General features: G+C 42.1%; 1 protein-coding gene across 7 annotated transcripts in view; it reads right to left on the bottom strand.

The window, feature by feature from the left end:
* The window catches only part of Armh3 (armadillo like helical domain containing 3), a 202,672-nt gene that overhangs the window by 15,584 nt on the left and 159,702 nt on the right, over positions 1-27,386 (bottom strand). For 3 of the 7 annotated variants that reach the window (XM_063244396.1, XM_063244401.1, XM_063244391.1), the window contains one exon: positions 18,896-18,974. The exons of 1 other annotated variant lie outside the window; for it this stretch is intronic. In XM_063244396.1, the coding sequence (XP_063100466.1) occupies positions 18,896-18,974 (79 nt within the window). Of the gene's footprint in view, positions 1-727; positions 15,048-17,374; positions 17,616-17,648; positions 17,827-18,895; positions 18,975-27,386 lie in introns of those variants that run through there. 3 more of the 7 variants (XR_010046011.1, XM_063244417.1, XM_063244411.1) reach the window with 3 other exon arrangements.

Raw genomic sequence — 27,386 nt, forward strand, 5'->3', positions numbered from 1 at the left:
GGAACAGCAGGCGAGAGACTCCTGGGGCTGGTTACCAGTTTAGAGTCCCCTGCTGTTCAGGACCAACTGGACTTCATCCTACATTAATTCCTCACTTCTAAACTCAGGAACTGTAAGCTTGGCTGCTGGTTTGCAAACAATACCCACCAATTTACCACAGGTGAGCAACTCCACGGAGACAGACACTGGGCCATGCTCAGGTGGATTTTCTCCCCACTTTGCGTGGGTTCGTGACCCTTTCACATCTTTTAGACAGCCCAAACCAAGGCCTTTCTGGGCAAACTGATGTCCACTCTGGACAGCCCACACTGAGAGGTCCTCACGTTTTTCCAGAGCTTTTGGGGCTTTCTGGGCAAGCCTGTGTCCATTCCTGGACTGCCCACACTGAGAGACCCTCACTTTAGAGCTTTTTAAGTTCTCACGGCAGAGTGGTTACTCAGCCCACGCAAAGTCCACTCTTTTTTTTTTTTTTTTTTTTTTAATTTTTATTTAAGGAGAAAAGAAAAGAAAAAAAAAACAGTGAAGGGTACAAGTTATACAGATTTACAGAAGAAAAAAATGCGCAGTAGGAAATCACTAGTTAATAGATTACATATTGCCATCTTAGAAATAATTGTTCAAGTCACAGAATTAAAGTTTGTAGAGTGGACATTCCAGCAATGATACTGCAAACAGTTCTGTTCAATGATCCATTAGAACTCTGTGATATCATTTTCTGTCTTATACATTTAAATATACATGCAGTTATATAGTTTAGAGCATTTTCTTTTCCTCTCTTTTGTACAGTGACTATTACACATTTTGGGTTTCATTGCTCCCACTGTTCTTATTGCTTTTTTGGAAGAGAGTAAAACCAAATGTGACATAACAGAACAGAATCGGTCAAGTCAAAAGGGTGGATATAATAGATAATATAAAAACATAATACAAGGTGATCAACAATGGTTACCCTAATGCCTAAAAGTCCACTCTTAATATTGGTGACAGCCAATTATTAAAGAGTTTGAAGCCATATAGCCAACCCGTTGGTCTGGGGTGCATTGTGACGACTCTAATCCTGACAGACCACGGTCCTTGGCCTCATCTGATTGTAGCCCCATGTGCTAGACACCACACCAGATTTTATCTGGGGGACCACTTCCCGCCCCCCCCCCCCCGAAACCATACCTATTTATGGCTCATCACACTGCGGACAAGCTTACAAAACTCTCTATCTTTGTTTTGGGAATGTGCCCTTTCCATTCCCACCAGCGTCCCTGTCCCTTTGTCTCCTCCAGGATCCCTCCCCCTCCCCGCACTTAAAGAGATAACAGCATCTTCCCTTGCAGCCTTTCAGAGTTTTCTCAGTGCCTCCTTTCCTCCCGGTTAACCCTCCCCGCAACCACGCTGCCAGCGTTGCTTTGTTTCCCATGTGCCCCAATCCATCCCCTGCCACCAAGATTAAAAAAAAAATGAGACCAGACAATGTTAAGAGATTCACATAAAACTGCTTTAGATTTTAAACAGCTTTTGACTCTCACATCGCGCTCCAATTCTGTGCAGTATCTCCACTTCCATGCAGCGCTTCAGGTCCACACAGGGTTGACGTTTCTGTGCGCCCCACAAACAGTTTCAGCTCCACGTGTCACTCAGCTCCACATCCAACCTGTTCCCCGCAGCACCGGCCCATTCATGCCGGTGCTGGCCCATTCAGCCGTTGAGAGATACACGGGGGACTGTCTGCACCATGGGTTTAGCTTTTGGCACTGCGTCCTGCGAGCGCGGCTCCTGCGGGTTACTGTTCCCTGGCTGCTGGCCGCGCGCCTCTGAGAGCAGAGCCACACTTGACTAAAAGCTGTGGTGCATCTCCCAGCCCCACTGCTGCCGCCGCTGCCATGGCCAGCCACTGCCATGGCCACTATCGCCCACCCCGCCTCCACCGCCACTGCTGCCGCAGCCCCGCCCCGCCGCTGCTGCCATTTGCGCCACACACTGCCAGCTCCATCACTGGCAGCGGGCCGGCCCCTGTGCCGCAGTCCTGCGGCGGCGGCCACCGTGAGGACCCCCCTCCCCCTGCCGTCGCAGCTGAATTGTGTATTTCCCTGCGCCATCCCAGCGCCATCATCACTGTTTCCGGGTGCGATCTGAGCCCACCCCTGTGCGCTGTGTCCCAGCACTCACCCCGCCCACTCTGCAGGTTCCATCTCAGCCCGCCCCTGCGCGCTGTGTCTCCACACTCACCCCGCCCACTCTTCATGTTCCATCTATGCACTACATGCCATATAATCTCGGCCCCACCCCAAGCATGACTATGCTCTCTCTACAGGCGAGCTCTGTCTGCCTCAGAGTTCCAAACTGCCTTAGACACTGGGCCTTTATAACATCTCACAGCTCCGCTCAAAAATATTTTTTTTACAATTCAGTTCCACTCAAAAGAGGCTATTTTTCTTACAATTTTCTACCATTTATTCAAGGTTAGTGGCCACCTGGTAATTTTACCAGCCTTGTTTATCAATTAAAGCCTACACTAATCTCCTGTTTTAACCACTAAAATTAAGAGATATTTATCAATTCCTTTTTGCTGTAAACCACTAGCTCTGTTCCAAGACAAGGGTTTTGTTAAATATTCTAATGTTGTCCACCACCAGTAATGTTCTCTGTTCTAAATTTATTGCTTCTACTGTACTGTGTTGTCGCCAATCTCCTGTTTAACAACTAAGTTATAACTTGAGAGTATATACTGTTAATAAATTTATTCATAAGATTGATAAACCTTTACTGCAAAATGTTTCCATTAAGCCTTTTTTGTTAATTCCATGTGGCACCCTATAAAAAGTGGTATAACATCCATATAAAGCCTGCTTTCTAATCTGAAATGCCAATATTAAGCTCCTACATACTTACTTAATTCTACAGATACCTTTTACTGTAGTCCAGATCTCAAACAACAAGGCAAAACTTGACCTTCAAGCTCCACAGAGAACTTGATATGGTTTTTCATATTTTAAATAACACTTGCAGTTCTGAGACAGACAAATCTACACAAGGTAGAGCTACCTGCCCCCCCCCCCCCATGGACGACGCTCAAATGCAGCAGAAGACATTGGACAAGAAAATGCCCCATCCTGGCGTTCTGAGACTTTACTCCAGGGCTGCTGGGCTGTCCTGGCCACCAGAGAGTAGGTGGGCCATCCTAACTTCTAGCCCTCACAGGACACAGCCAGATTCGTCACTGACAAAAACTGCTGCCGAAGACTGAGAGGGGCTAAGGGCCAACAACAACCGCCTTTGTGAGTGTCTGTCTCAGAGTCCAAGTCACATTAAAACTCTCAAGGTAAGACATTCTCTATATTTGTGGACATAGAGGCCATATATACAGAGTTCTTACTGAGTTTTCAGAGTACTATAATAAATCCTCAATGTCTGACGGAGTATTAAAGGTCAACCTATGCCAGTTACAAACAGGGCCTATTTTTGTGCAGGTCCCAGTCCTAAATCTTAAAATGCTTTTATTCCCTTTTATACAGGCTGACAGATACATTTTGTCTTCTCACTTTGTTTATACTTTTTCAGGATACATAAAAGCCTTTCTCACAACCAGGGAAACTACTGATATACTTGGTAAAGTTCTGTTGCAGCAAAGCATTCCAAGGACTACAACCAAGTCATAGCGACCCATACCTGATATTTTTGGTAACCTTAACAGCAATCAAAGTTGCTAGACTGCCATCCTGATTTCACATCACTCAGGCCCTAAATCTGACCATCCTTTTCGTACTCATCTCTGCCTTACCAAGGCCTCACGGCCACAACTTAAAGGTTGTCATGTTTTGTTATCCACTTTGGTTCCTGATTTCCTACATTCTATTAATGATCAATTTTACAGCAGGACTCTTTTAACAGTATTGCCTACAGACTCCAACATCATACATACCAGAGACAAGCCTTACCAACCTACCTTTTAACTTTTATGCTTTCAGATGGGGGAGTAAGCACCTCTCATAACTTCACTCCTCCTAATCCTACATTTAATTTTCAGAATTCTGCCTTACCGTGAAAATAATCCTATCTCAATGTCATCCTGATAGAATGACATGTCTAAATCAAAGACACCTTTCCCTCTACCTCACTTGGGTCCTTAAATATGACAGTGCCATGTCTCCTCATAACATCTTGTCTCTTTGTTTCTTTCAGTCTAACATACGTGCATTTACCAGTAAAGTTGTCCTGGCTAAAACACCTGACACCAGCTTCTACCTAGACATCAATTGTCATCCCGTTGACTCCCCTAGACCCCAGTACAGCGTCCTCAGCCAGCAGGAAGTAGTTAAAGAGACAAATCTTCGCCCCTTTTCATAATAATCATGAGATGGGATATGAAAGGGTTTTGGCCCCGGCAGGATACTGTAGCCGGTAAAGCCAAGGAGCTCCTATCTCCCCCACCCTTAGGAATTGCCTCTGGCGCCAAACTAAGACCAATGGGCTACCTGTGCATCCCTAATGCCCCCTTAGGTTCCACCCCAAGCTGAGGCTACTTATGTGCCTCACTCCCACGGCTCTGGGGTGGAGATGCCATGCCCCAGGGGGTTGGGGGTGTCTCTCCCCGCATTCCCAAAATAAAGGTTATTTATATTTTATACTTCTTATCTTTTCAGCCATGCGCTGGTCCTCCTCCTTCCCTTTTACAGTTCTATCAAAATACATACTGAACCCTGTCTCAGAAAAAAACAAAACAAAACAAAACACTTTTTATAGCCAGCCTAGGCAATTGAGACCACCATCTCATATTTAAAAATAATTTTAAGGGCTGGGGATGCAGCTCAATGGTAAGGTGCTTGTCTAGCATGTATGAGGCCCTATATTCAATCCTTAATACTACAAAAACAAAACAACAAAAGCAAAACTGAACAACAAAAAAACATTAAGTGAGAAATAATATTAATCTTACATAGGGGGGCTGGGGATTTAGCTCAGTGGCCTAAGAGCCTGCCTGGCAAGTGCAAGGCCATGAGTTCAATCCCTGGTACCAAAAAACAAACAAAGCAGCTCATTATAATCTTACACAAACTTTTAAAAACAGGGAAGAATACTGTGGCATGACCCTGAGGAATTTATCCCAGGAATATTAAGATTGGTTTAATATTTATTCAAAAAGCAGTTACTACAGTAACAGACTGAAGTAAAAGATCTACCTGATCATTTCAGTAGATGCAGAAAAGGCATTGGCAAAAGGCAACACCCACTCAAAACCTCAGCAGATTTATAAGAGAAGGAAATTTCCACAATCTAATAAAGCCAATCTGTGAAAACTCACAGTTAGGCTGTGGGTAAGGCTGAGTGCTTTAGCACTTGCCTAGCATGCATTTAACGCCTAGTATCACCCCACCCGCCAAATAATTGCAACCAGGAATAGGTAAAGATTTACTAAATAAAACACTAAGGTTTAACTCCTTTAAAAAGGAATGAATTAACTGGGGATTTAGCTCAGTGGCATAAGTGCCTGCCTGGCAAGCATGAAAGCATGAGGTTGTGAGTTCAATTCCCGGTACCAAAAATAAATAAATTTTTAAAAAGGACTCAATTGAGCCAAGTGAGGTGGTACATGCCTGTAACCACAGCACTCTAGGGGGCTGAAGGCCTGGAATCTTAGTGATTTGTTTGTTTTTGGAGACAAGGGCTCCCTATGTAGCTCAGGCTGAAGTTTAACCCACTATGTATCCCAGGCTGGCCTTGCACTCACAGCAATTCTCCTCCATCAGCCTCCTGAGCGCTGAGATTACAGGTGTGTGTCACCATACCTGGCTCAATTTAACGATTTAGAAAGATCATGTCACAAAATTTAAAATATTTAGAAAGGACTGTGACATAGCTCAGTGCATGTCACTAGCAAGGCCCTAGGTGTAATCCCTACTAATACTGGAAAAAAAAGAAAAAGACAGTATTAAACTGATTTCCATGAATACCTAATTATATTCAAGTTGATTTTCATGAAAATGACCGAGGTAGGGGGTTTATCTTGGTAGTAAAATGTGTATTTTGCATGCATGAAGCCTTGGATTGAATGCCAAGGATTCTTCTCACTGCACTCCCACCTTCCATCTGGAACTCCATATTTCTCCCTGATAAATTAAATAGACCCTAAGTAGCAACCAACAGTACCCAGCCATATGAGAGTTTTGAGTGAATTTACAACTTAGAAGTCTGGCAAACTCAAATCACTTGCCAAGCTCTGGAACTTACAGTTTCCTATCTTTACTAAGGACACCTAATGATGCTTCTGCTTTCATCTTTTCATGAAACTAAAGCAACTATGCAAGGTATTAGATAGTCACAGCTAGAGGAAACTTTTGAAGTAAAGGTCATCAGGCAACCATTTATGGATTTACAGTGCAACAGTATCTCACTGGGGACTCCAGGAGAAAAGGAGGCTTCGTCCTAGACTTATAAAGGGCCCAGAGGGGCTGATGTAATCATTCCAAACACATCAACTTGAGAGAGGCCAAGGATGACACATAAGCAGAGGTCTAACGAGAAAGTAACAATCTTCATATGCACACTGTGAAACTTTTGAGGGCAGGTATGGGCTTTGTGTTTTTATAGGTCTTAGCTTGGCACAGAAAGTACTTCTGTATTTCTGTGTAGAGAAAAAATCTGGGGCATTTAAAGCCCAGGCAACCCCACTGCCTGTCTTACAGCACTACAACACTCAGAAGCAGAGAATTCTTAGACCAAAGTAGGTCTAGAGAGCTTCCTTTGCAGATAGCTTCATGTGGCTGGGAAAGGATAAAAATCAACAAAAAAACAGCCTAAGCATAGAAACTAGAATAGCAACCTTAACAAAAACACAGACCTCCACTGACTGAGCACCTCTTGCTCGCGCAATGCTTACAGTGACTTTCTATCCAAGGTAAGCTAAGTCACTCTCCAGGGTACACTCGCCTAACAGATATTTCTTCTACAAAGCTACCCTGCATTCAATATGCAGAAATTTGTGAGTTTTTTTTCCCCTCTTGTCTCTCTTTCTTGGTACTAGGGACCAAACCCACAACCTCACACTTGCCAGGTAGGTGCTTACACTGCTGAGCTAAATCCCCAGCCCTTCTCTATTTTTTCCATAACTTCTACACTTCAGGACTAAATTCGATTTCAGAATGTATATAAACTGGCCAGTTCTCTCAGTCCAGCTATGTCTTCCAAGCCTGCTACCAAAGGGCTCTCCATCGCCCTGAGATATATTCATCTGACAGGCTGACTTTGCCCTTCAGCAAGGTGGGCCAGATAATGAACCTCACAGTGGGTGATTAGTGAGAGGCCATCATCTGGGCAAAGCAATAGTGACAGCAACTTTCTTTAATTTCCCCAGCTAGTCACCCCTACCTCCCTGACTTCATTTGGCTGAAGTCCTAGACACCCCTTGTGAAGCTTTTTTTGCACTAATTGCAGACCCAAGATACCTAGGGCTTTACTGTGCACAAGAAAGGCATCCAATCACACTAAAGGCAGCCAAGGCAATCGAGCTGGTGAAAACACCACAATACCTACACATACTCTATCAAGATGTCTCCTTGTTGTAGGCGGGCCTTGCCCAGTTCCAGTCTAAAGCCAGATGTCTCTGCACTCCCTACTTGGGGTTCCTTTCCTTGAAAACATATCATATCTCAGAGGAGAAAGGAAACACCCTTTTCTGATCTTACTGGCAACTCAATATGAGGTCTCTGCCTCCTTGCCAGACCTTGTTTAACCTATCCTTCTTTGTGTGTGTGTCTGTGTGTGTGTGTGTGTGTGTGAGCGAGCGTGTGAGAGAGTCTTTTTGAATAGCGTTCTTTATGCAGTTCAAGCTGGCCTTGAGCTCACTTTATAGCCCAGGTTGGTCTTAAACTCACAATGATCCTCCTGCCTCAGCCTCCCAAGTGTTGGGATTACAGGTGTGCATCACCATACCCATCTACCCATCCTTTCTTTTTTTTTTTTTTACGTCTTTTTATCGGTACTGGGGATCGAATTCACGACTGCCTGCTTGCAAGGCAGGCACTTATGCCGCTGAGTTAAACCTCCAGCCCCCTACCCATCCTTTCTTAACACAAAGAAGCCTTCACAGAAATCCTGCTTGTGCCAGTTGTTGTGGATCACCAAAATTCCGAAGCAGCCTGGGCTACACAGTGACCAACAAAAACAAACCAACAAAAATCTCACTTGTGAGCCACAGTTTCATTTCCATTTTAAGATTACAACATCCTTTAAACAGGATGAAAAGCCACAATGCTATTATGCTACTTAGCAAAAGTATTTGTAATCAACACAGCTTACAACAGAGATAAAAGTTGGTACCACAACACTTCCAGCCTCTGTGGTATTACCACAGTTGGCAAACCATGCTCTTAGAAACACAACTTTTCCCCCCCTCAAATCCATTTTATTCAAGGATGAAAATAAAGAAAGAAAATGAAGAAAAGAACTACAACAAAATTTCAAAACACATCAATCGGGGCAATGATGGTACATACAGTGCACACTGTCATCCCCAAATCATTCACCAGAGCACAAGACATCTGCATTCAGTTGTCTGAACAACACCAGCACAAATCTTTCTCTTCAACCAACTCAGAGGAATCAGTAGTATAACTATCATATTTCTTTATATACACACACATACATTTTTTTCATTCAGCTTGTTACACTAATGAAATAATGTTTACACATGTGTGGCTTATTTACTAATTTACTTATTTACTAATGTTCTTATTTCACTAATGTTCTCAAGTTGCATCCATTTACCTATGAAAGGCTCCAGTTTATCCTTCTTTGTGGCTGAGTAGTATTCTATTATATAAAAAAAAATCACATCTTTTTATCCATTCCTCAGTTGATGAGCACGTAGGTTGTTTCCAAGATCTGGCTATTATAAACTGTATTTCTATAAACATAGGTGCACATATATCACTGTGGTATGATGTTTTTAATTCTTTTGGGAATATACCCAGAACGGGAATAGCTGGGTCAAATGGGACCTCCAATCCTAGCTTTTTGAGGAACCTTCACAGTGATTTCCATAGTGGTTGCACCAGTCTACACTCCCACCAACAGTGGAGAGAGTTCCTTTACCTCATGGCCCCTCCAGCATTTGTTACTGGTTTTTTTTTTAATCGGTACTGGGGATAGAACTCACGACCACGCACTTGTAAGGCAGGCGCTTATGCTACTGAGCTAAATCCCCAGCCCCATATTGGTTGATTTCTTGATAAGAGCCATTCTTTACAGGGTGAAGTGGAATCTTAGTGCTGTTTTAATTTGAATCTCTTGAATGACCTGTGATGCTGAACATTTTTTCAGGCATTTGCTCTTTATATATATTTCTTCATCTGAGAAGTGTGTATTTATCTCAGATGCCCATTTCAGGATGGTCTTAAACTTGGAATCCTATCTCTGCCTTCTCCTCCTCTTTTTGTCTTTTTGACACTGTGGGATTCAGGATGGCCTTAAACTCACTTTGTAGCCTACACTGGCCTCAAACATGAAGTAGTCCTGCCTTAGCCTCCTAGTACTGGGATTACAGGTTGGGCCAACATACTCAGTTTGAGCCACTACTTAGGAAAGTGACTATAGTGGAAATAAATTTCCCAAAGATCTTCTGAAAGGAAGGAAGGCTAAAAAACAAGCTCAAGAGAAAAGACAATTATCTATCTAATAACTGGACTGCAAGCTCTTTCTTTTTTTTTTACTGGTACCAGGGATCAAACTCACGACTGCGCGCTTGCAAGGCAGGCACTTATGCCGCTGAGCTAAATCCCCAGCCCCTGCAAGTTCTTTCTTAAATCAAACCAAGAAAGCAAGGACTGCTATCTCTTGTGATCTCTTTAAAAGCTGATGACTGCTCACTAGGGCTCCAACTAGCCTTAATTCTGTTCCTCGTCTCCTTCAACCGCCCGTGAAGATTCACAGTTGCCTGGCTGAGGAAGACTAGAAGTCACGGCAACACTCACACCTAACTGGAAAAATGCTCAGAGTAGAGAGATGTATAATGACCTGAACTCTTCCCCACTAGTCACCTGTGCATTCATTCCACCTGGCTGTGGGACGTTAATTTTGAAATGTTTTTCTTTTTGAACAAAACTGACCTACTATTTTATTTTTTCAAATCCACTTTATTCAAGGATAGAGAGGAGAGAAAGGGAAATAAAGTTTCAAAACACGTCAAAATTTCATGACCTGGAGCTGTTAGCTCAGCGGCCTAAGCGCCTGCCTTGCAAGTGTGCGGTTGTGAGTTTAATCCCTGATACTGTGAAGACAAAGAAAAATTTCATGACCTACTATTTTAAAGACAATTAAAATGTGGTGTGCTGCCTTTTAGATTTTGAACCATATATTACCTATTAAGTAAAACTTTTTGAAACTTTTTTAAAAAAATTACTGTGTCAGCTGCGGCCGCCCCTGGGGAAGAACCACCAGTGTCTCCTGAGATCCGCACCATGTTGGAACTTAGGACCCTGGGAAACCAAGCAAGCAGCTCCGCTCCCTGGTAAGTGGCTGTGGTGTAGCAGGCTGCAGCCCCTCCAGGGGGAGAACCACCAGAGTCTCCTGAGATCTGCACTATGTTGGAACTTAGTGTGCTGGGAAACCAAGCAACCAGCCTGCCTCCCTGCTCAGCAATAGTGAGCCTACTGGTACATGGGCTGAGAGTCAATCATCTCACTTCCCCTCTCCCCGTTAGCAAATGGGAACCAGAGATCTGAGCATCTCTTGGGAGGTTGACCATAGTGGGGATTTTCTTCTACCATCTCTTTGAAGGCAAATATTTTTATTACTGTTTTGCTTTATTCTGATTAATGGTACTGCTCTAGTCAATATTTTGTTTTGATAAGTTTTATAATGCTCTGTATTTCATTTTATTTTGATATACATGATTGAAAGTACAACTATTGTAAAAATAATGAGATATACTGTGATACCTATTAGTGTTATCCCGGTAACCTGCTGTGAAGTTCTGCACCAATTTCTACACTGTCCCAGTTGGCTTTATTCTGTCTTGTTCTGTTGTATTTTACTACCTTCAAAAGAAAAAAAAAAAAAAAAGAAGAAGAAAAAGAAAAAAAAATTACTGTCTCCCTTTGGTGTGTAGAAAAATCTTCACTTCTCTTAGTGAACGCTCCTGGGACACTTGGCTGGAGCAGACTTTTCTCTTACAGTAAACGTGCCACACTGCACCAGGGTCCTCCATGCATGTGTTTTTCCTCAGCCAGCAGGTGAAGTCTCTAGCCCCATATTCGGTACCCTCTGTCCTTAGCGAATGGACCCTTCCCAGTCAGGACCTCTTCCTGTCCCCCAGGAATAAGCTGTGTTACATACAGTCATTCTCTTTCTGCTTCCCCCTCCCTCTCACCTCTTCCTTCAGGACAGCTGACAAACACAGACTACATACAGGCCTCAGTCTCTTAAAATGGAAAAGGCCAAACTCTGGAGTTAGCTAGGCCTAGGTTGATGCTATGACTTTGCCACCAACAGCTGTATTACCCTGGATAAAATGGTCTCTTCAGTGTCCTCACCTATAAAACGATGGTTATACCTACCGCAACTAGTTGATATAAGAATTAAGTAAAGGGGCTGGGGATTTAGCTCAGTGGCATGAGCACCTGCCTTGCAAGCAGGCAGTCGTGAGTTCGATCCCTGGTACCGATAAAAATGAAAAAAAGACAAAAAAAAAAAAAAAAAAAAAAAGAATTAAGTAAAACACCCTTATAAAGTGACCAGTTTAATAATTACAAGTTATTCCTTTCCTTGTATCTATTTATATCTGTTTTAAATCCAAGATACCCTTTCCCTTACTGAGGGCATCTGGTAGTAAAGCTGCCTCCGGGTCCAAGTGAAAGTGGTCATCCTAGCAGCACATAATCAAGATGACACTCTTACCCTGGTGAGACCCTTGTGAGACATTGCATAACCTGAAGTTATTACTGAGGATAAGTTGCTTATAGGAAAAACCTTCTTCTCTGTTTTCTGCTTTAGTGAATCCAGTAAAAATCAATTTAATCAATTTTTTTTTTCTGCCAAACAGGTTAACTGAAATCAACAAAGACAGAATCTAAACAAAGACAACAAGGAAGGCAGGGTTAGACGGCCAGCACTTGTGTCTCATGCTCACATCACTCAGTTCCCACAGCAACCATCACTTCTGGCTACGGGAGGATGCTATAGACAAACACACTGCCATACACAGGAAACTGAGCGACAGCTATCGCGGGACTCTTAAATCTGGACTCTCCAGCACAAGTCTCTGCCACGCCTGCCTTGTACAATGTTAAGTATCTGATTTAAAATGAGAAAAACGTCGCAGGGGCACTTAGAGCAAATGACTTGGAGGCCTCGATTGGCCTTTCGGGATCCAATGCTGCCGTGGTGAGGATGTTTATTGAAGTGGTTCCTATGGGGAAAGGGAACACATTTATTTTCTGGTCAAAAAACCCTGCTACCAAAAACAAAACAACACTGCTACTCAGCATTACAGCCCTTCTCTCAGTCCTCTTTCATGTGCTAACCCTGGTGTACTCAGGTTTGGCCTGTGAGAACTGTGAAAGCTAGCTTCCCCTTAGCCATGGTAGGAGCATTAATACCACCCACTCACTCCATGCCACCACTACCACCCAGTGGTTATTGTTTTTTTTTTTGTTTGTTTGGTTTTTTTTTTGGTCTTTTTCGTTTTTATTGGTACCAGGGATCAAACTCACGACAGCCTGCTTGCAAGGCAGGCGCTTATGCCACTGAAATAAATCCCCAGCCCCCATCCAGTGGTTATTAAACAGTGACTAGCACCCCCAAAACTAAAGCTTCAGGCAAGCATTCCTCAAGCCTTTCTCGGAGCATTCTCTCTTAACCCCTGGATGAGACCCAAGCTTCCCAACAGTGCAGTGCCTCATGAACTGGGACTCTCCTTTCACCCATATCGCACTCCTCTCTGAGAAATAAAGCTAGATTTCACCTGGGCCCCCTCATCCCCAGTCCTGGGGTCTGAGCTACATCTCCAGCCCCTTTCATTTCTTGTTCTGAGATGGGATGTCCTTGAGTTATGCAAGCTGGCAGTGAACGTGAGATTTCACAGCTAGGGACTGAACCAAGTCCTTCATGTGTGCTAGGTAAGGGCCCTGAACTATATCCCTATATCCTGAAGAGTCTTTTTTTTTTTTTTTTTGGTACCGGGGATCGAACTCACCACCTTACACTTGCCAAGCATGCACTTACGCCACTGAGCTAAACCCCCAGGCGAAGGGTCATTTTTATAGATATTCTAGAAACAAGCCAAGTCGAGCAGGGAATAAGCCACAAGCAGTTTCACAGCTGTTGGAAGAACAAGTTGTATCTTCTCCCTAATCTTTATTGATAAAGATATGTCAAATACAAAGAGAACAACTTATGTTTACCTGGTGTCATATTAAAAAGTTCACTCAAAATTGGGCTAGGAACACAGCTCAGTGGGTCAGAGCTTGCCCAGCATGCATGAAGCCCTGGGTTCATCCTCTAGCATTCCAAAACAAACGAGCAAGTAACAACAATGACAACAACAACAACAACAAAATCTCAACAGGAATTAAAGACCTAAATGTAAAAGGACACTGGTTTTGGCACTAACTTCTTGGACATGACACCAGAAACACAAGTAATGAAACAAGGAGATAAACTGTATTTGTACATAAAAAACAGTGTATGGTGCAGGGGCTTATGTGTGTAATCTCAGGAGGCTGAGGCAAGATCACTGCAAATTCAAGGCCAGTATGGGTGACACAGTGAATTCAAGGCCAGCCTGAACTGCATTGCAAGACGCTGTCTCAACTGCCCCTCCCCTCAAAAAAGTGGTATCAAAATTTTTGGCAACCAGGCCAGGGATTTAGCTCAGCAGCACAAGCAATTGCATGGCATGCCCAAGGTCATGAGTTTGAGCCTTGGTACAAAAAAAAATGGCCACCAACTAGGGACCCCTCCTGTCTCTCAGGAGCCATTCTATTTCCCACTGCTTATCTCCAATACATTTTCCTACTCAAAAAACCCCAAAACACTATAAAAAGTCTACCTATAGATATGAAAAAATGTTTACATCACATATCTAATGAGGAATTAATATTCAGAATATATGTTAAATGTCTAAAACTCAACAACCACAAAAGCAATCTGGTGGTGGATCCTGTGATCACAGCACTTGGGAGGCTGAAGCAGAAGGACTGCTGTTTGAGACCAGCCTAGGCTACACAATGTGTTCAAGCCTAGTCTGAACTGCATAAAGAGACCCAGATTTAAAAAAAAAAAAAGGCAAAGGACTTCAGTACAGATTATTTCAAAGGTGATATAGGAATAGCTAATGAGCACATAAAACTATGCTCAACGTATCATTCAGGTAATACAAGTCAAAACCACAATGAGACAATAGTTGACACCTATTAGAATGAGTATTGTAACAAACAAACAAACAAACAGAAAAGAAAAAAAAAAAAGAAAAGTGTTGGCAAGAAACTGGAGATTGAGATACCACGCAAATTGGGATACCATATAAAATAGTGCAGTCATTTTTGAGGAAGTCTAGTGACTGCTCAGAATGTTAACTATAGAATTATCATATGATCCAGCAATTCAATTTGTAATTACATACACAAAAGAATTGGAAGCAGAGACTTAAACACACATTGGTACAAAAATATTTACATGTGTATTACCAATAACAGCTAAAGAGTGGAAACAATCTAAATGTCCATCAATAGATAATGAAAATGTAGCTTATAATACACACACACATATGTACAGATTTAAACAGGAATGAAATTCTAATCTATGCCACAACATGGATGAACTTTGAATATACTATTTTAAGAGAAATAAGCAGTCACAAAAGTATATGACACAGGCTCAGGCATACAAGTGCATGCTTATAATCCCAGCCACTCAGGAGGCTGAGGCAGGACGACTGTAAATTTGAAGTCAGTCTGGGCAACTTCGTGTCTCAAACACTTTTTTTTTTAAGTCTTAGAATGCAGCTCAGTGGGTACAGAACTGCTATCATGTATGAGGCACAGGGTTCAATTCCAAGTATACTGAAAAATAAAAAGGATATGATTCCAGTAAGTTCAGTTATGCTGAGGGAATTAACTCATTAAAAAGTTTTGCCCTCCATGAAGCCAATGAAAACTAACAGAAAATTTACTTGTTTTCGGATGTTTATAAAGAAGCCTCACTGTGAGAGACTGGGCTTTGTTTAATCAACAATAATGCATTACCCTGAAATACCTAAAACAGAAGCCAGGTCAGGTGAAGTGGTGCATGCCTGTAATCCTAGCACTCTGGAGGCTGAGGCAGGAATACTGTCACAGGTTTGAGGCCAGCCTAGGCTACATAGTGAGTTCAAGGCCAAATTAAGATATACAGCAAGACCCTGGCTCAAAAAACAAAAACAGGCTGGGGATTTAGCTCAGTGGCATAAGTGCCTGCCTGGCAAGCGTGAGGTCATGAGTTCAATCCCTGGCATAAAAAAAACAAAAACAAAAAACAAAAAAACTGTATTAAAAAAAAAAAAAGCAAGGACAAAAATCACCTGATCATCTCAATACACAAAGGAAAAGCCATGATAAAATCTCACATCCTTTCATGATAAAAACAATGAAGTAAGCAGGTATAGCTGGATCTGATCTCAATCCGATAAAAGCCATTTCTGACAAACCTACAGCCAACATCTAGATCCCTACTTCTTACCAGGTACTAAACTCAAATCAATATGGATCAAAGAACTACATGCTAATTCATAACAAAATAGATAAAACTCCTGAAGTCATAAGCATAGGCAGGAACTTTCTGAACTTTAAAACCCTAGCTGCATAGGAAATAGTACCAAGAATCAACAAAAAGGATCATACCAAATAAAAAATCCTCTGTACATCAAAAGAAACCACCAACAGAATGAAAAAAAAATCTATACAGTAAGAAAAAATTCTGCCAGTGATTCTTCAAATAAAGGGTTAATATCTAGAATATATAAAGAACTCAAAAACATTAGACCCCCCACCTATGAGATCTAATCAGAAAGTGAGCAAATGAAATAAGTTATTTCCTAAAAGTTCAAATAGCCAATAAATATATAACAACATGCTCAACATCGCTGATCATTAAAGAAATGCAAATTAAAACAACACTAATATTCTAGTTTACTCTTGAAAGAATGGCTATCATCAAGAAATCAAATAATAACAAATGGTGGCGAGGCCATGGGGAGAAAAATAAACCTTCTTCATTGTTACTGGGAATGTAAAATACTATAACCACTATGGAAATCAATATGGAGATTTCAAAACTAAAACAAAAAATTAAAAAAAAATATTAAAAACACCATATTACAGTGACAAATGCATACCCATATTTATAGCACAACAATTCATAATGGCTAAATCTTGGAAGCAGTCTATATGTCCATTAATGGATGGGTACTCTGCCATAAAGGATATAGTTGAGTCATGTGTAGGAAAAAGGAGGCACCTGGAGATCATAATGTTTTTTGTTTTGTTTTTTTGAGACAGGGTCTTGCTGTGTAGTTCAGGCTGGCCTTGAGCTCACTTTGTAGCCTAGGCTGGTATCGAACTCGAAACATCCTCCTGCCTCAGCCTCCCGGATGCTGGGATTACAGGCGTGAGCCACCAGGCCCGGCAGAGATCATAATGTTAAATGCAATAAATCAGATACACAAGCTTAAATGTACTGCATGGCTTCTATGATATGAGAAACCCAAATTATAAATAAAGAGCAAAATAAAAGATAGAAAATGGGAAGCAGTTCCTCAAATGGATGGAGGGAAGGGATTGAGGGGAGGTAAACAAGATGATAAAGAATGAACATGTACTGTGTACCTGGGCCCATTCTACACAAAGAATGTAAACGTTATGTACCACACACATGTGCTAATAAGATCACACATAGACAGGAACAACTACTCAATAAATAGTTTATAAGAATAAATTTTAAAAAGAGAGCTAATGAGTACACAAAAACTCTCAGCTAGGTAGGAGACTGGCTCAGTGGCGGCGTCTGCCTCGCATGTAGAGCTCCTAGGTTTGACCCTACCGCTAAAGTGAAGCAGGACCTCCATGACAGTATAGGCTTATTTCGGGTTATTCACCACTGATCCCCACTACCCAGCACTATGCCCTGCAATGCAGCATGCATTTGATTATTTACTGCCTATGTAAGTAAATCTTAGAGAGTAGTACTCTCCCTCTCCACAGGAATCGCCTCACTCCTGGTTTGTGGACTCTTTTTCCAGAAGTATATCACTTTGTTTAACTTTTTTTAACAATAGCATTTTTTAAAGGTAGGAAAAAAACCCTGGCTCTGCAGAGAAGTTTGAGCCAGTAAAATCAGGAAAACAAGTACACTCTGCAGGATGAGGATGGGCCACTGCAAGAGGACCCACCAGCCCACTTCATTTATTTTTTTCTTCTGAGTAATATTCCATTGTATAGCCCACTTCATTTAACGTGAAAAGAAACTGGAGGGAAGGGGAACACACATTCGCTCATCTCCTTTTCCAGATTGCCTCTTGCAGCACAATGGGTTTTTATTGTTGCTCTGTGGCTGCTACTGCTGGAGAAAGCAACCTAACCTGCCTGAAGCTGCTCCTAAAAAAAAAAAAAGAAAAAAATTAGACTAACCAGCTCTCACTGTAGGTAGAAAGTCACTTCTCTCACTGTACAGAATTCAAGTTATTGAATTATTCTGCAGAAAAATGACCGAGTAAATGACATGAACTGGTCCAACTGAAAGAGGTAGTAACACCAAGAATCATCTTGCAGAGAGGACCAGCATCAAAGAACAAGATTCCGGACTGCACTGTAGGAAGAGAGGAAGAAGAAAATGAAAGCCATTTACAAAAGCAGTTTTAACTGTGAAGATGGATTCACACAGCTGGCCTCACAAAAGAGAACAAATATGTCAAAGGGAACAACTGACAGACTAATAGAGTTCTATCCATCTGGCAGAGGAAAGAGCCGCTGGGGGGGACACTGAGAAGCCTGGGTGAACAGAGTAGCTTTTCACAATGCTAGAACACATGGTTACACCAGAGCTGCTGGCTGTCCTGCCAACAGAAGGCTTAGAAAAGGGTTACAATGACGGGCTGAGGCATGGGGTGGGGGAGGATGAGCATATGTGGTTCTCTTATTGGCTAGGAATTGTACTTGACCCCTCCAACTGGGATGGGAAGGAAGGCAATCACATGAAAAAGATGTTTTGTTTTGTGCTTTTTAGACCAGGACTCAAGTGTCTCAGAATGAAACATTACATTCAACCCTATGCCATGCTAAAGCCCCATCTGTACTTTATATAACGCAGTGCTAAGTGCAGGTGCTTTGGGAAAAGAGAAATCAGGCCAGACCCAAGAAAAACAACACGCAAGCCTAGCTGCATCCAAGTTAGACCATACGCGAGCAAGACCTCCACAGCAGCAACTGCTCAAGGCAAAGGGAACTCGATTACTAACAACACTCTGTCCCAGTCAGTGAGGGCTCACGTTTTAATGAGCCAAATAGTTTCAAATTAAGCTTAACTCAAGTGTTTAAATTGGCATTTTCTTCTATTTCTAAATTCTCATTTCTTACTTTCAAATACTGAAATCACTCTCTGACTAAAGTTTTAAAGAGCAATGCCTTATTACCCACTGCAGAACCGTGTCACCCACAGGTCTTCTGTATAAACTAAACATGCCTGTAGCAGGGCACAAATGAAAAGGGGCAACTCCATTTAAAGCCCTATCAAGCAGTTGTGTACCAAGGCCTCTCAGCAGCCTGACACCTGCCACCCCCGCCAAAAGCTCAGTAATAGACTCTCCTGCCACTAGAGAGAAGGTGACTGCTTGGTCCTAGCCACCAACTAGGTCACTCTGGGGAGGGTAGTAGCTTACCTGCTCCTCTGACAGTTGGGATATATGATTCACAGCAGCGTAGGATTCAATTTTGGGATTAAAGTGGTTGATGATGGCTCTGAAACAAGAATTAACATTAATATTGTACCAGATGGAAGAGGGGGCTAAAACTATGTACTGAGTACACTCAGGTTTGGAGTACTAGGTAATGGGAGTGATGGAGGGTTACTGTCCTCTTACTGAATGTGTGAAGGTTACAAATGGGACAAACTAATAACTCTGAAATGGGAAAGGGTTCATAATTTTTTAGACAGAAAACAGAACCAAGGGCTGGAGGTGCAGCAGAGCACTTGCCTCACATGTGCAAGACTCTGAATTCAATCCCAGCAGCATGAGGGGGTGGGGAGTGTTAAGTACCTCTGCTGTACAAATGAACTAAGCAGAAAAACCCAAAACCATCTATGCCACTCACAACAGACCCAGGGTGCTGTCCACCAGGGGGCCCCAGTGTTTCAATCAGAAAGAGAAACAGTCTGCTCTGGCAAAAGAAAAGGCTGCTGCACAGAGCTGGATCACATACAGACTAGACAGTCTCTAAAGAAGCTGAGGTCATTAAAGCCCAGGACCAGTCTTCAGATTTGTTAGTACAAAGTTTCAAACCAAAATTGTAACTCCAATCTTTCAAATCAATGAGTGTTATATATATATTTTTTTTGTCTTTTTCATTTTTATCGGTACCAGGGATCGAACTCACGACTGCCTGCTTGCAAGGCAGGCACTTATGCCGCTGAGCTAAATCCCCAGCCCCATGACTGTTATTTTCAAATATTGCCTCTCCACCACCCACTCACATGCAAAATCACCGAATTTTATCAAATCTACCTCCCAAAATGTCTGAACTTAATAAGCTTCTATGAAACCACTGTCTTGATATATATATTCTTGTCATTTTTTCGCTGATGTAGCAGAAAGAAACACAGGTTTTAGATCAAGATTTGACATTAAGTCCATACTGACATAAATGAATAATTAAATAAATGAGGAAAAGAGACTAATCCTTTTTTTTTTTTTTTTTTGGTACCAGGGATCAAACTCATAATTGCGTGCTTGTAAGGCAGGCACTTATGCCACTGAGCTAAATCCCCAGCCCCGAGACTAAAATTTCCTATAGATCAATTTCAAGTAATATGTATAGACATTCCCTCCCAGATGAGGTGGAGTTTAATTCCCACCCTCACAAAGAATGGACTATCTTTAGTGACTTAGACTAGCAAAAGAGAAAAACAGTAATTTTACACTAAAGAAATCTGAAAAATTAGTATTTAAATCCTTGACTCAGTGATAAAGGTTAACATCACCAGTGATATGTTTTTGTTTTTGTTTTCAGTTTAAAAGGGCAAAAACTTTATTTAGTTTTCAGGGTAATACAAGATGCATGTAAACCTAAGCCAAATACAAAACAAAACAACCCAAGTCTTACAGTCCAGAAACATGCCAAGACAGAGCATTTTGCACGAAGTGCTCTGGAAAGTGGCAGGCCAAGTGGGGTCTCTTCCCCACGGCACTGCATGTTTGTGGTGATTGAAACAGCCACCATTAAAAATATAGAAACATGGAGATAATTTAGCATCACCACTGAACCTGGGAATATCTTAGTACTCACAATGACTGCATCTGTCCAGTTTCTCTGCTGAGGGAAAGGAAAAAACCTGGATCCATGGAGCCCATCAGGAGCGGGGGCAGGGCTGTGTGGAGGCCACGAGGGATCTCTTGCAATTCTGGGGTCCTGGCGACATCCACCAGTGCACCTGCAACCATCTCCGCTGGCCAGGATAGAACTGCAGCCCACAGTGATGGGCACTCACACCTGTCCTGCTCACAAGTCACTTTCTGCAGACTTCTCAGGGACCAGAAGGGTCACCCACTGCCCATGCTGTATCCTGGGTTTAAAGGAAGCTGGCTGCAGAGAACAAGGTGAAAATCCAACAGTGGTGGCCAGGTACCCTGCTTTAACTTCTTAAGAGCAGTGTGCTTTGATTAGAAGCCACTAAAACAATAGAAGAGCAACTTGATGGGCATTCCCTTCAGCTTTCTGATTTGTAATGTGCCAGGCAGACGGAACCGCTGCAGGTACAAAAGAGCCTCAGGCCAGCAGTAGAAGGTGAGCGAGGTTGTGTTCCTCCCAGACCGACCTACCAGACCTTGCACTTCAGTTTTGGGACAGTGGGTGCCTACTGTGAGGCCCATCACAATCAATCATGCCTGATTCACACAGCCTGAGAGGCCAGCTATGGATGAGACAAAGGCAGTGGGCAAAGTCAGCGGGAACCTGGAAGATGGAAGTGAGTCTGCTGGAAAAAGGGCCTCTAAACCCAAAGACTTATTTGTTGCTTACAAGACCCTTTCTCCACTAAGTAAATCAATGTCCGTTTGCAAAGATCAGCTTGTAGTCAAAGAGCAGCAATCTTGTCTGGATCGCTTCTTTCAGAGGCCAAATTTGGAGGATTTTCCAAATTTCCGCTCTGGAGGGATCTGTGGATGTCAAATCATGAAATCTCCTGCCTACCTGCTCTCTTCTTTCTGAAACACTCAGCATCAACTTCTTCCTTCTAATCAATAAAGACAAAACAAACCCCCAAACTCTTTCTATCTTCCCACACCTTTTCTGTCTAGGAGACACCTCTTCTGGAAGCTTCCTTCCCACTGAAGGGACATAAGCCCCTGGCTGCCCCAGACATGCACACACTCAGGCTTGCCAATGTACCTCTCCCTTGTCTCCAATGTGCTCAGCCAAGCCTTTTGCTCTAAAACAGTGCAGGTCCTAAGGTCCAGGCCACTGGCCAGGATAGAACTGGGAGCAAGGCAGGGACCTTCAGCACTGGGATCCCACTGTGTAAGGCCACTAGGTTCTAGGACTAGAATGACTGAGGATGCTCACTGTCAAGGTCAAGTGCAAACAGAAGATTGAGAAAGACAGCACAGAGAAGAGGGAGCACAAGGGATCCAGCCTTACAGGTGGCTTGGGATCAAGGTCTAGGCATCTATAGGTGAGGACAGAGCAGGAGGAAAATTAAAATCGCCGTGGCCAATGGCTGTTGGGTCACTGATCCTGCCTCTGATGGAAGAGCTTGGAACCACACATGAGGCTGCCCCTGATAGGGGTGAGAAAGCCTCAGTAAGACCCAGGGGAGCCCCTCTACGCTGCTTCATGAAGTGTCCAGGCAGGCCCTGGAGCCGCTGCTGTGTGCACTGAAGGTCTTGCTGAGCATCCCACAGGCTGGTTCTCAGAAACAGGAACCCAGGCCAGCTGCTCTTATATCTTACGGGGCCTCTCTACTGATGACATCAGGATGAGGAGTGGGAGTCTGCCTGCACGGCGAGGAACCTGCAGGTGGGTGACCTAATAACCAACTCAGCATTTCCATGTAGAGTAGCAATCTCTCATCTGTATCTTTATTTGGAGCCCAGGACAACAGCTTAGGCTGCTTCTGCTAGATCTGTTAATGCCAGTGTGAAGTTTCTGACTAAATAATAAAATAATAATAATAAGACACATTGCACTCCCCAGCCAGAATTGTGTGTATGGATGACACAGGCACATACACTTGCTGCCAGGAGCTACAAGCCTCTTAGGTCCTGCCCAATGCCAAGGACTTGTTCCATGGAGACAGCTTGCCCAACATTTCTTTTGAATCCCATGTTATTTAGTTCAAGAGGGAAATTACCAACACTCTCATACATGAGTGAGTGTATACACATGCATACACACATATACACACAGAGAGACACTTAACACATAGCTCTCAAAACAGTTAGGGATTCTTTAGCAATGGGACAGTCCCTTTTTCAGAGAGCTTTGCATGAAGATTCTCAGAGTCTGGAGTTGTGGTTCAGGTATATTATTAACAGGGATAACCACAGTCCAGAAGCAAATGAGCCTGATGCTTGGGGGGGGGGGAGTAGACTAAGTTGGACCTTTTCAAGTTTAAAAGCCTTTGTGTTGCAAACAACACTATCAAGAAACATGAACATGAGCTGCACAGTGGCACAAACCTGTAATCTCAGCTACTGGGGAAACTTAGGCAGGAGGATCAAAACCTTGAGGCCAGCTAAGGAAATTTAAGGAGATGGTAGTGTCTCAAAATGAAAAATAAAAAAAGGATGGGATGTAATTCATTGGTAAAGCAATTGCCTTGCATGCACAAGGCCCTCAGTTCAATCTCAACACTGAAGGGAAAAAAGGATAGGGGTAAGGATGTACCTCAGTGATAGAGTACTTGCTTACCATGTGTAAGAGGCCCTGGGTTTAATCCCTAGTACCACAAATATAAACAAAACAAAGTGATAAAATAATCCACAGAATGGGAGAAAAGTATTTGCAAATCACCTACCAATAAGGAACTTATATCTAGAATATGTTAAAAAAAAAAAGACCTCATAAAATTCAACAATAAAAAGGCAAATCAATTTCTAAAAGAGCAAAATATTTTAATAGCTCTGAAAAGATGCTTAGCTGGGTGTGGAAGCACATGCCTGTATACCAGCATTTGAGAGGATAAGGTAGGAGGATTGCCATGACTTTGAGGCCAGTCTGGACTACATAGGGAGTTCAAGGCAATCCTGAACTACAAAGCAAGACTCTGTCTCAAAACACCAAAACAAACAAAAAAGATCCTTGACATCATTAGCTATCAGAGAAACGCAAATCAAAACCATGAGATGACAATTTCATACCCACTAGGACAAAAATAATCAAAAAGATACTGGCTGTGTCGGCAAAAATGCAGAGAAACTAGAATACGCTTACACACTGCTGGCTGGATTACAAGTAGTATAGCTTCTTTGGAAAGTGGCTTGGCAGTTCCACAAATGTTGCTTAAGTTATCATCTGACCTAGAAAGTCTACTCCTAGTAATACTCCTAGTAATAAATGTCCACACAAAAACTTGAATACAAATGCTCAGAGAAAAGAGTCCAAAATGTAAAAATAATAACCCAAATGTTCATTAACTGAAGAAGGGATCAATGAAATATGGTGCAGCTGTAAAGATATATTAGCCTTAACAAAGAATGAAACTCTGTAACATGTTCATATGGATAAACTCTGAAACTGTTCTGTGAAACAAGTCAGATACAAACATGATTCCATTTGTAGGAATGATCTGCAGTAACCAAAATTTTAGAGAAGAAAGTAGATTAGAGGTTCCTTAGGAATAAGAGGAAGGTCTAAGAAGGTATAGGCTTCCTTTCAGGGGATAAAATAATCTAAAATTAGATATGTCAGAGATTGTACCACTTTGTGATTACACTAAAAAACAGAGGTTGGAACTACCCATACCATTCAGAAAGCTGACCCCCCAGAATTATGAGTCAAAGAAAATTTTTAAAAACCTTTCAGTTGTAAGGCTTGAGAAATGGGAAAAGACATTGAAAGTAGGGCTGGGGATTTAGCTCATCATATTAAGTGCTTGCCTAATAACATGAAGTTGAGAGTTTGATCACCAGTACTAAAAGAAAGAAAAAGACATGGAAAGTAGACTTTAGCAGGAGAAAGGGACACAATTTCTAAACAAATTCCCAGTTTTCCTGAAATTGTGACTAAAAGTTTCATGAGACAAGAACCAAATTTATTTTGCTCACCTGCTATATTCCTGGTCCTTTAGAAAATTCTAGGCACACTGAGATTCAGTTTTTAAAGTTAAATTATAAAGTCTACGAAGGTTTCTATCTAGTCTCACAAGTGAGTTTTGGCATCAGGAGACCTATGATCATCAGTTATTCTCCTACAGGATGTAAAGAAATAAAAAAATTTTTTAAAACCCATTTTATGCTCATCCCAAGAGATAAAATGGTGCAAACATGAACAGGTATCCCTTGAAGAAGGAAAATGTGATCACTGAGAACAGCAAAGCTTTCTGTTCCTTTACTTCTTTACCAAGAGGCCAAGGAAAGCTTTCTGGTATTTCTTACTTAGGCAACCTAATGTCCTCTAATAGCAAGTCTGAGTTTTTGTTTGTTTTGTGTTTGAGGGTAGGAAGGAGGAAGTGAGGAATAGGGGAGTGTGTGATTTTCTGGGACTGGGCCTCTGAATGCTACTGATTTACAAAATCCCAAAGAGAAAGAGAAAAAAAGAACAGACAATGACAGAGTGAAGGGAAAATGCTAAGATCTACCAGAGTGAGAGTGAGGCACGAGCCCCAGGCCCCTGGAAGGGCAAGAATCTGGGCTGCCCGCCAATGCTGCTTTGGACTTCTGTCTGCTGAAGACAGAGGTCACTGCTGCAGACTGAAGCCAAGCAAACTGGGCGATGGGACAGCAGGGCTGAGCAGCAGTATGGCTGAGGACTTCTTGATTCATTTGTGTTCGCTTGAAGACATTTTTTTTTTTTTTTGGTCTTTTTCGTTTTTATCGGTACCAGGGATCAAACTCACAACTGTCTGCTTGCAAGGCAGGCGCTTATGCCACTGAGCTAAATCCCCAGCCCCTTGAAGACATTTTTATTAATTAAATTTATTGGTACATTTTAGGTGTACATAGTGATCACATTCATTACAGGAACTTAGCTGGCTTTTAGCTCACTCTCTCTGACTCATGAGTCTGTCAGGCAGCTGCTGTCTTTTCCCAAGGGCTGGGTAGTAGATAGCTGAGACACACAGTTAATGCCCGGCTTCACCAAGGTACTCACAAGAATGTAACCTTTAAAATGGAGGCAATATAGCTCAACAGAAAATGAGGTTCTTCCTCAAATCCAAAATGAGTCGAAAGCAAATCTTTCAAGATGAAATTTCCCACAATCTTCAGCTCATTGACAGAGCATCTAAAGGTCTTTTGTGAAACAATAAATGCAAAATAGTCTCATGCAGAAGCCCAAAACATGGTTAATATTTCATTGCTGAGGTATGTGGAAGAAGTAGGCTGTCTCTAAAAGCTGCTATGTAAATCCTTCAGGCAGCAAAGGAAAAAGGCAAAGGTTGTTTAAGAGAAAGCCTCTTATTTCAGGGAAGGAGGACAAAGTACATTCAACACAGTATATACTGACAAGCATTTCACCCCACAATTATTTGTATCAGGCTACTAAACTTACATTAAAAAATTTGATTAGGCTTGAGAAAAAGTTTGGGTCTGAAGCTTAAATTTCATGAAAGCTATAGTCCTTTATTTTCAAATGCATGCTATTAACGCATTCAGTTGGATTTCTTGGTGTTACTTTCTGAGTTTTCCTCTTATGGAATGTCATTTCCATATAAAGTCTGGCTCTTCTGTTCCCTTAAGGGGCCAGTTAAAACACCACTGCTCCCCTCGACAACATGCTGCAGTACAGTAGAAAGGGGAGGCTTTAGAGGAATTTGCCACAAGTTAAAATTCTGATTCCTCTGCACATTAGCCACATGACTTTGGACAAGTGATCAACTATCTGAGTCTCCCCCACCTCTTTCTTCTTTCTTTTTGCAGCACTGAGAACTGCAACTAGAGCTTCTCACAAGCTAGGGAAGGGCTCTACCTGAACTGTATTCCCTGGTTCTTCTTATTTTGAGACAGTATCTTGTTAAGTTACCCAAGCTGGCCTTGAACTCTCAGTCTTCTAGCTGAGATGACAGCCATTGTATCTGGCTACTGAGTACCAGTTTCTTCGTCTGGTTGAGTATCTTCTCTAAAATGTTCCTCTGTGTTTTCCTGTATACCATATAACATTCCCAAATGAAAAGAAAATTTTTTTAAAGTTCTCCTTTTGACGGGAATGGTTGCACATACCTGTAATCTCAGTACTCAGGTAGAGGTTGTGACAGGAGGACTGCTTTGAGTTCAAGGCCAGACTGAGCTACATACTGAGACCTTGTCTCCAAAAAAAGTTTCTCCTTCCTTAGACCAGTTCAGCCATACACTACAGAATATTTTCTCAGATAACAATCTGAGGATTAAAGCCATCATAATCATAATGACTTTTACTTGGGAAACATTCAAACACAGTAGCTTCTAAGAAGGCGGAAAAGCATGCCCGAGTGTTATGTGGTAGTGGTTAAAATATTTTTTTTTTCACCTACAAAAGTGTCTCACTCCCATTTCAGGCAGTAATAGGCTTCCTTCCTCATGGAACCAATGAATCTTCAGCTCATCTAATTCAACAACAACCAAAAAAGCAATTTCCCTTGATGCCTGTTAACAGGAGTGCATTGCAAGCCTCAGAGATTCTGCTGATTAACAGTTAACAAAATAAAACTTCAAGAATGTCTTCTAACCTTTTCACACTGAAACTAATCCAAACTTTAGCAACTGACCAGTTGGAGTATCCTTCTAATTTACAAGCCTTAGCTCTTAAACTTTTCAAGCTGATTACTCACCTCTTTATATTACTGTTCTGTGGCTGTTCTTTCAGGGACCAAATATATAGAAACTGAAATTTGGCATAAAAGGTATCGTCATAGCCAACAGGAAGGATAAACCAGGGGTTAACTCATCTGTTTGCTTGCTTTAACCCAATGATCCAATTTTGTAAACTGGCTAAGAAGTTTAAGAGAATTTGATTCATTTG

The sequence above is a fragment of the Cavia porcellus genome, unplaced genomic scaffold (assembly GCF_034190915.1).
Source record: "Cavia porcellus strain 051 isolate PalLab524CR breed Dunkin Hartley unplaced genomic scaffold, mCavPor4.1 scaffold_2, whole genome shotgun sequence".
NCBI classification, from domain to species: Eukaryota; Metazoa; Chordata; class Mammalia; order Rodentia; family Caviidae; genus Cavia; species Cavia porcellus.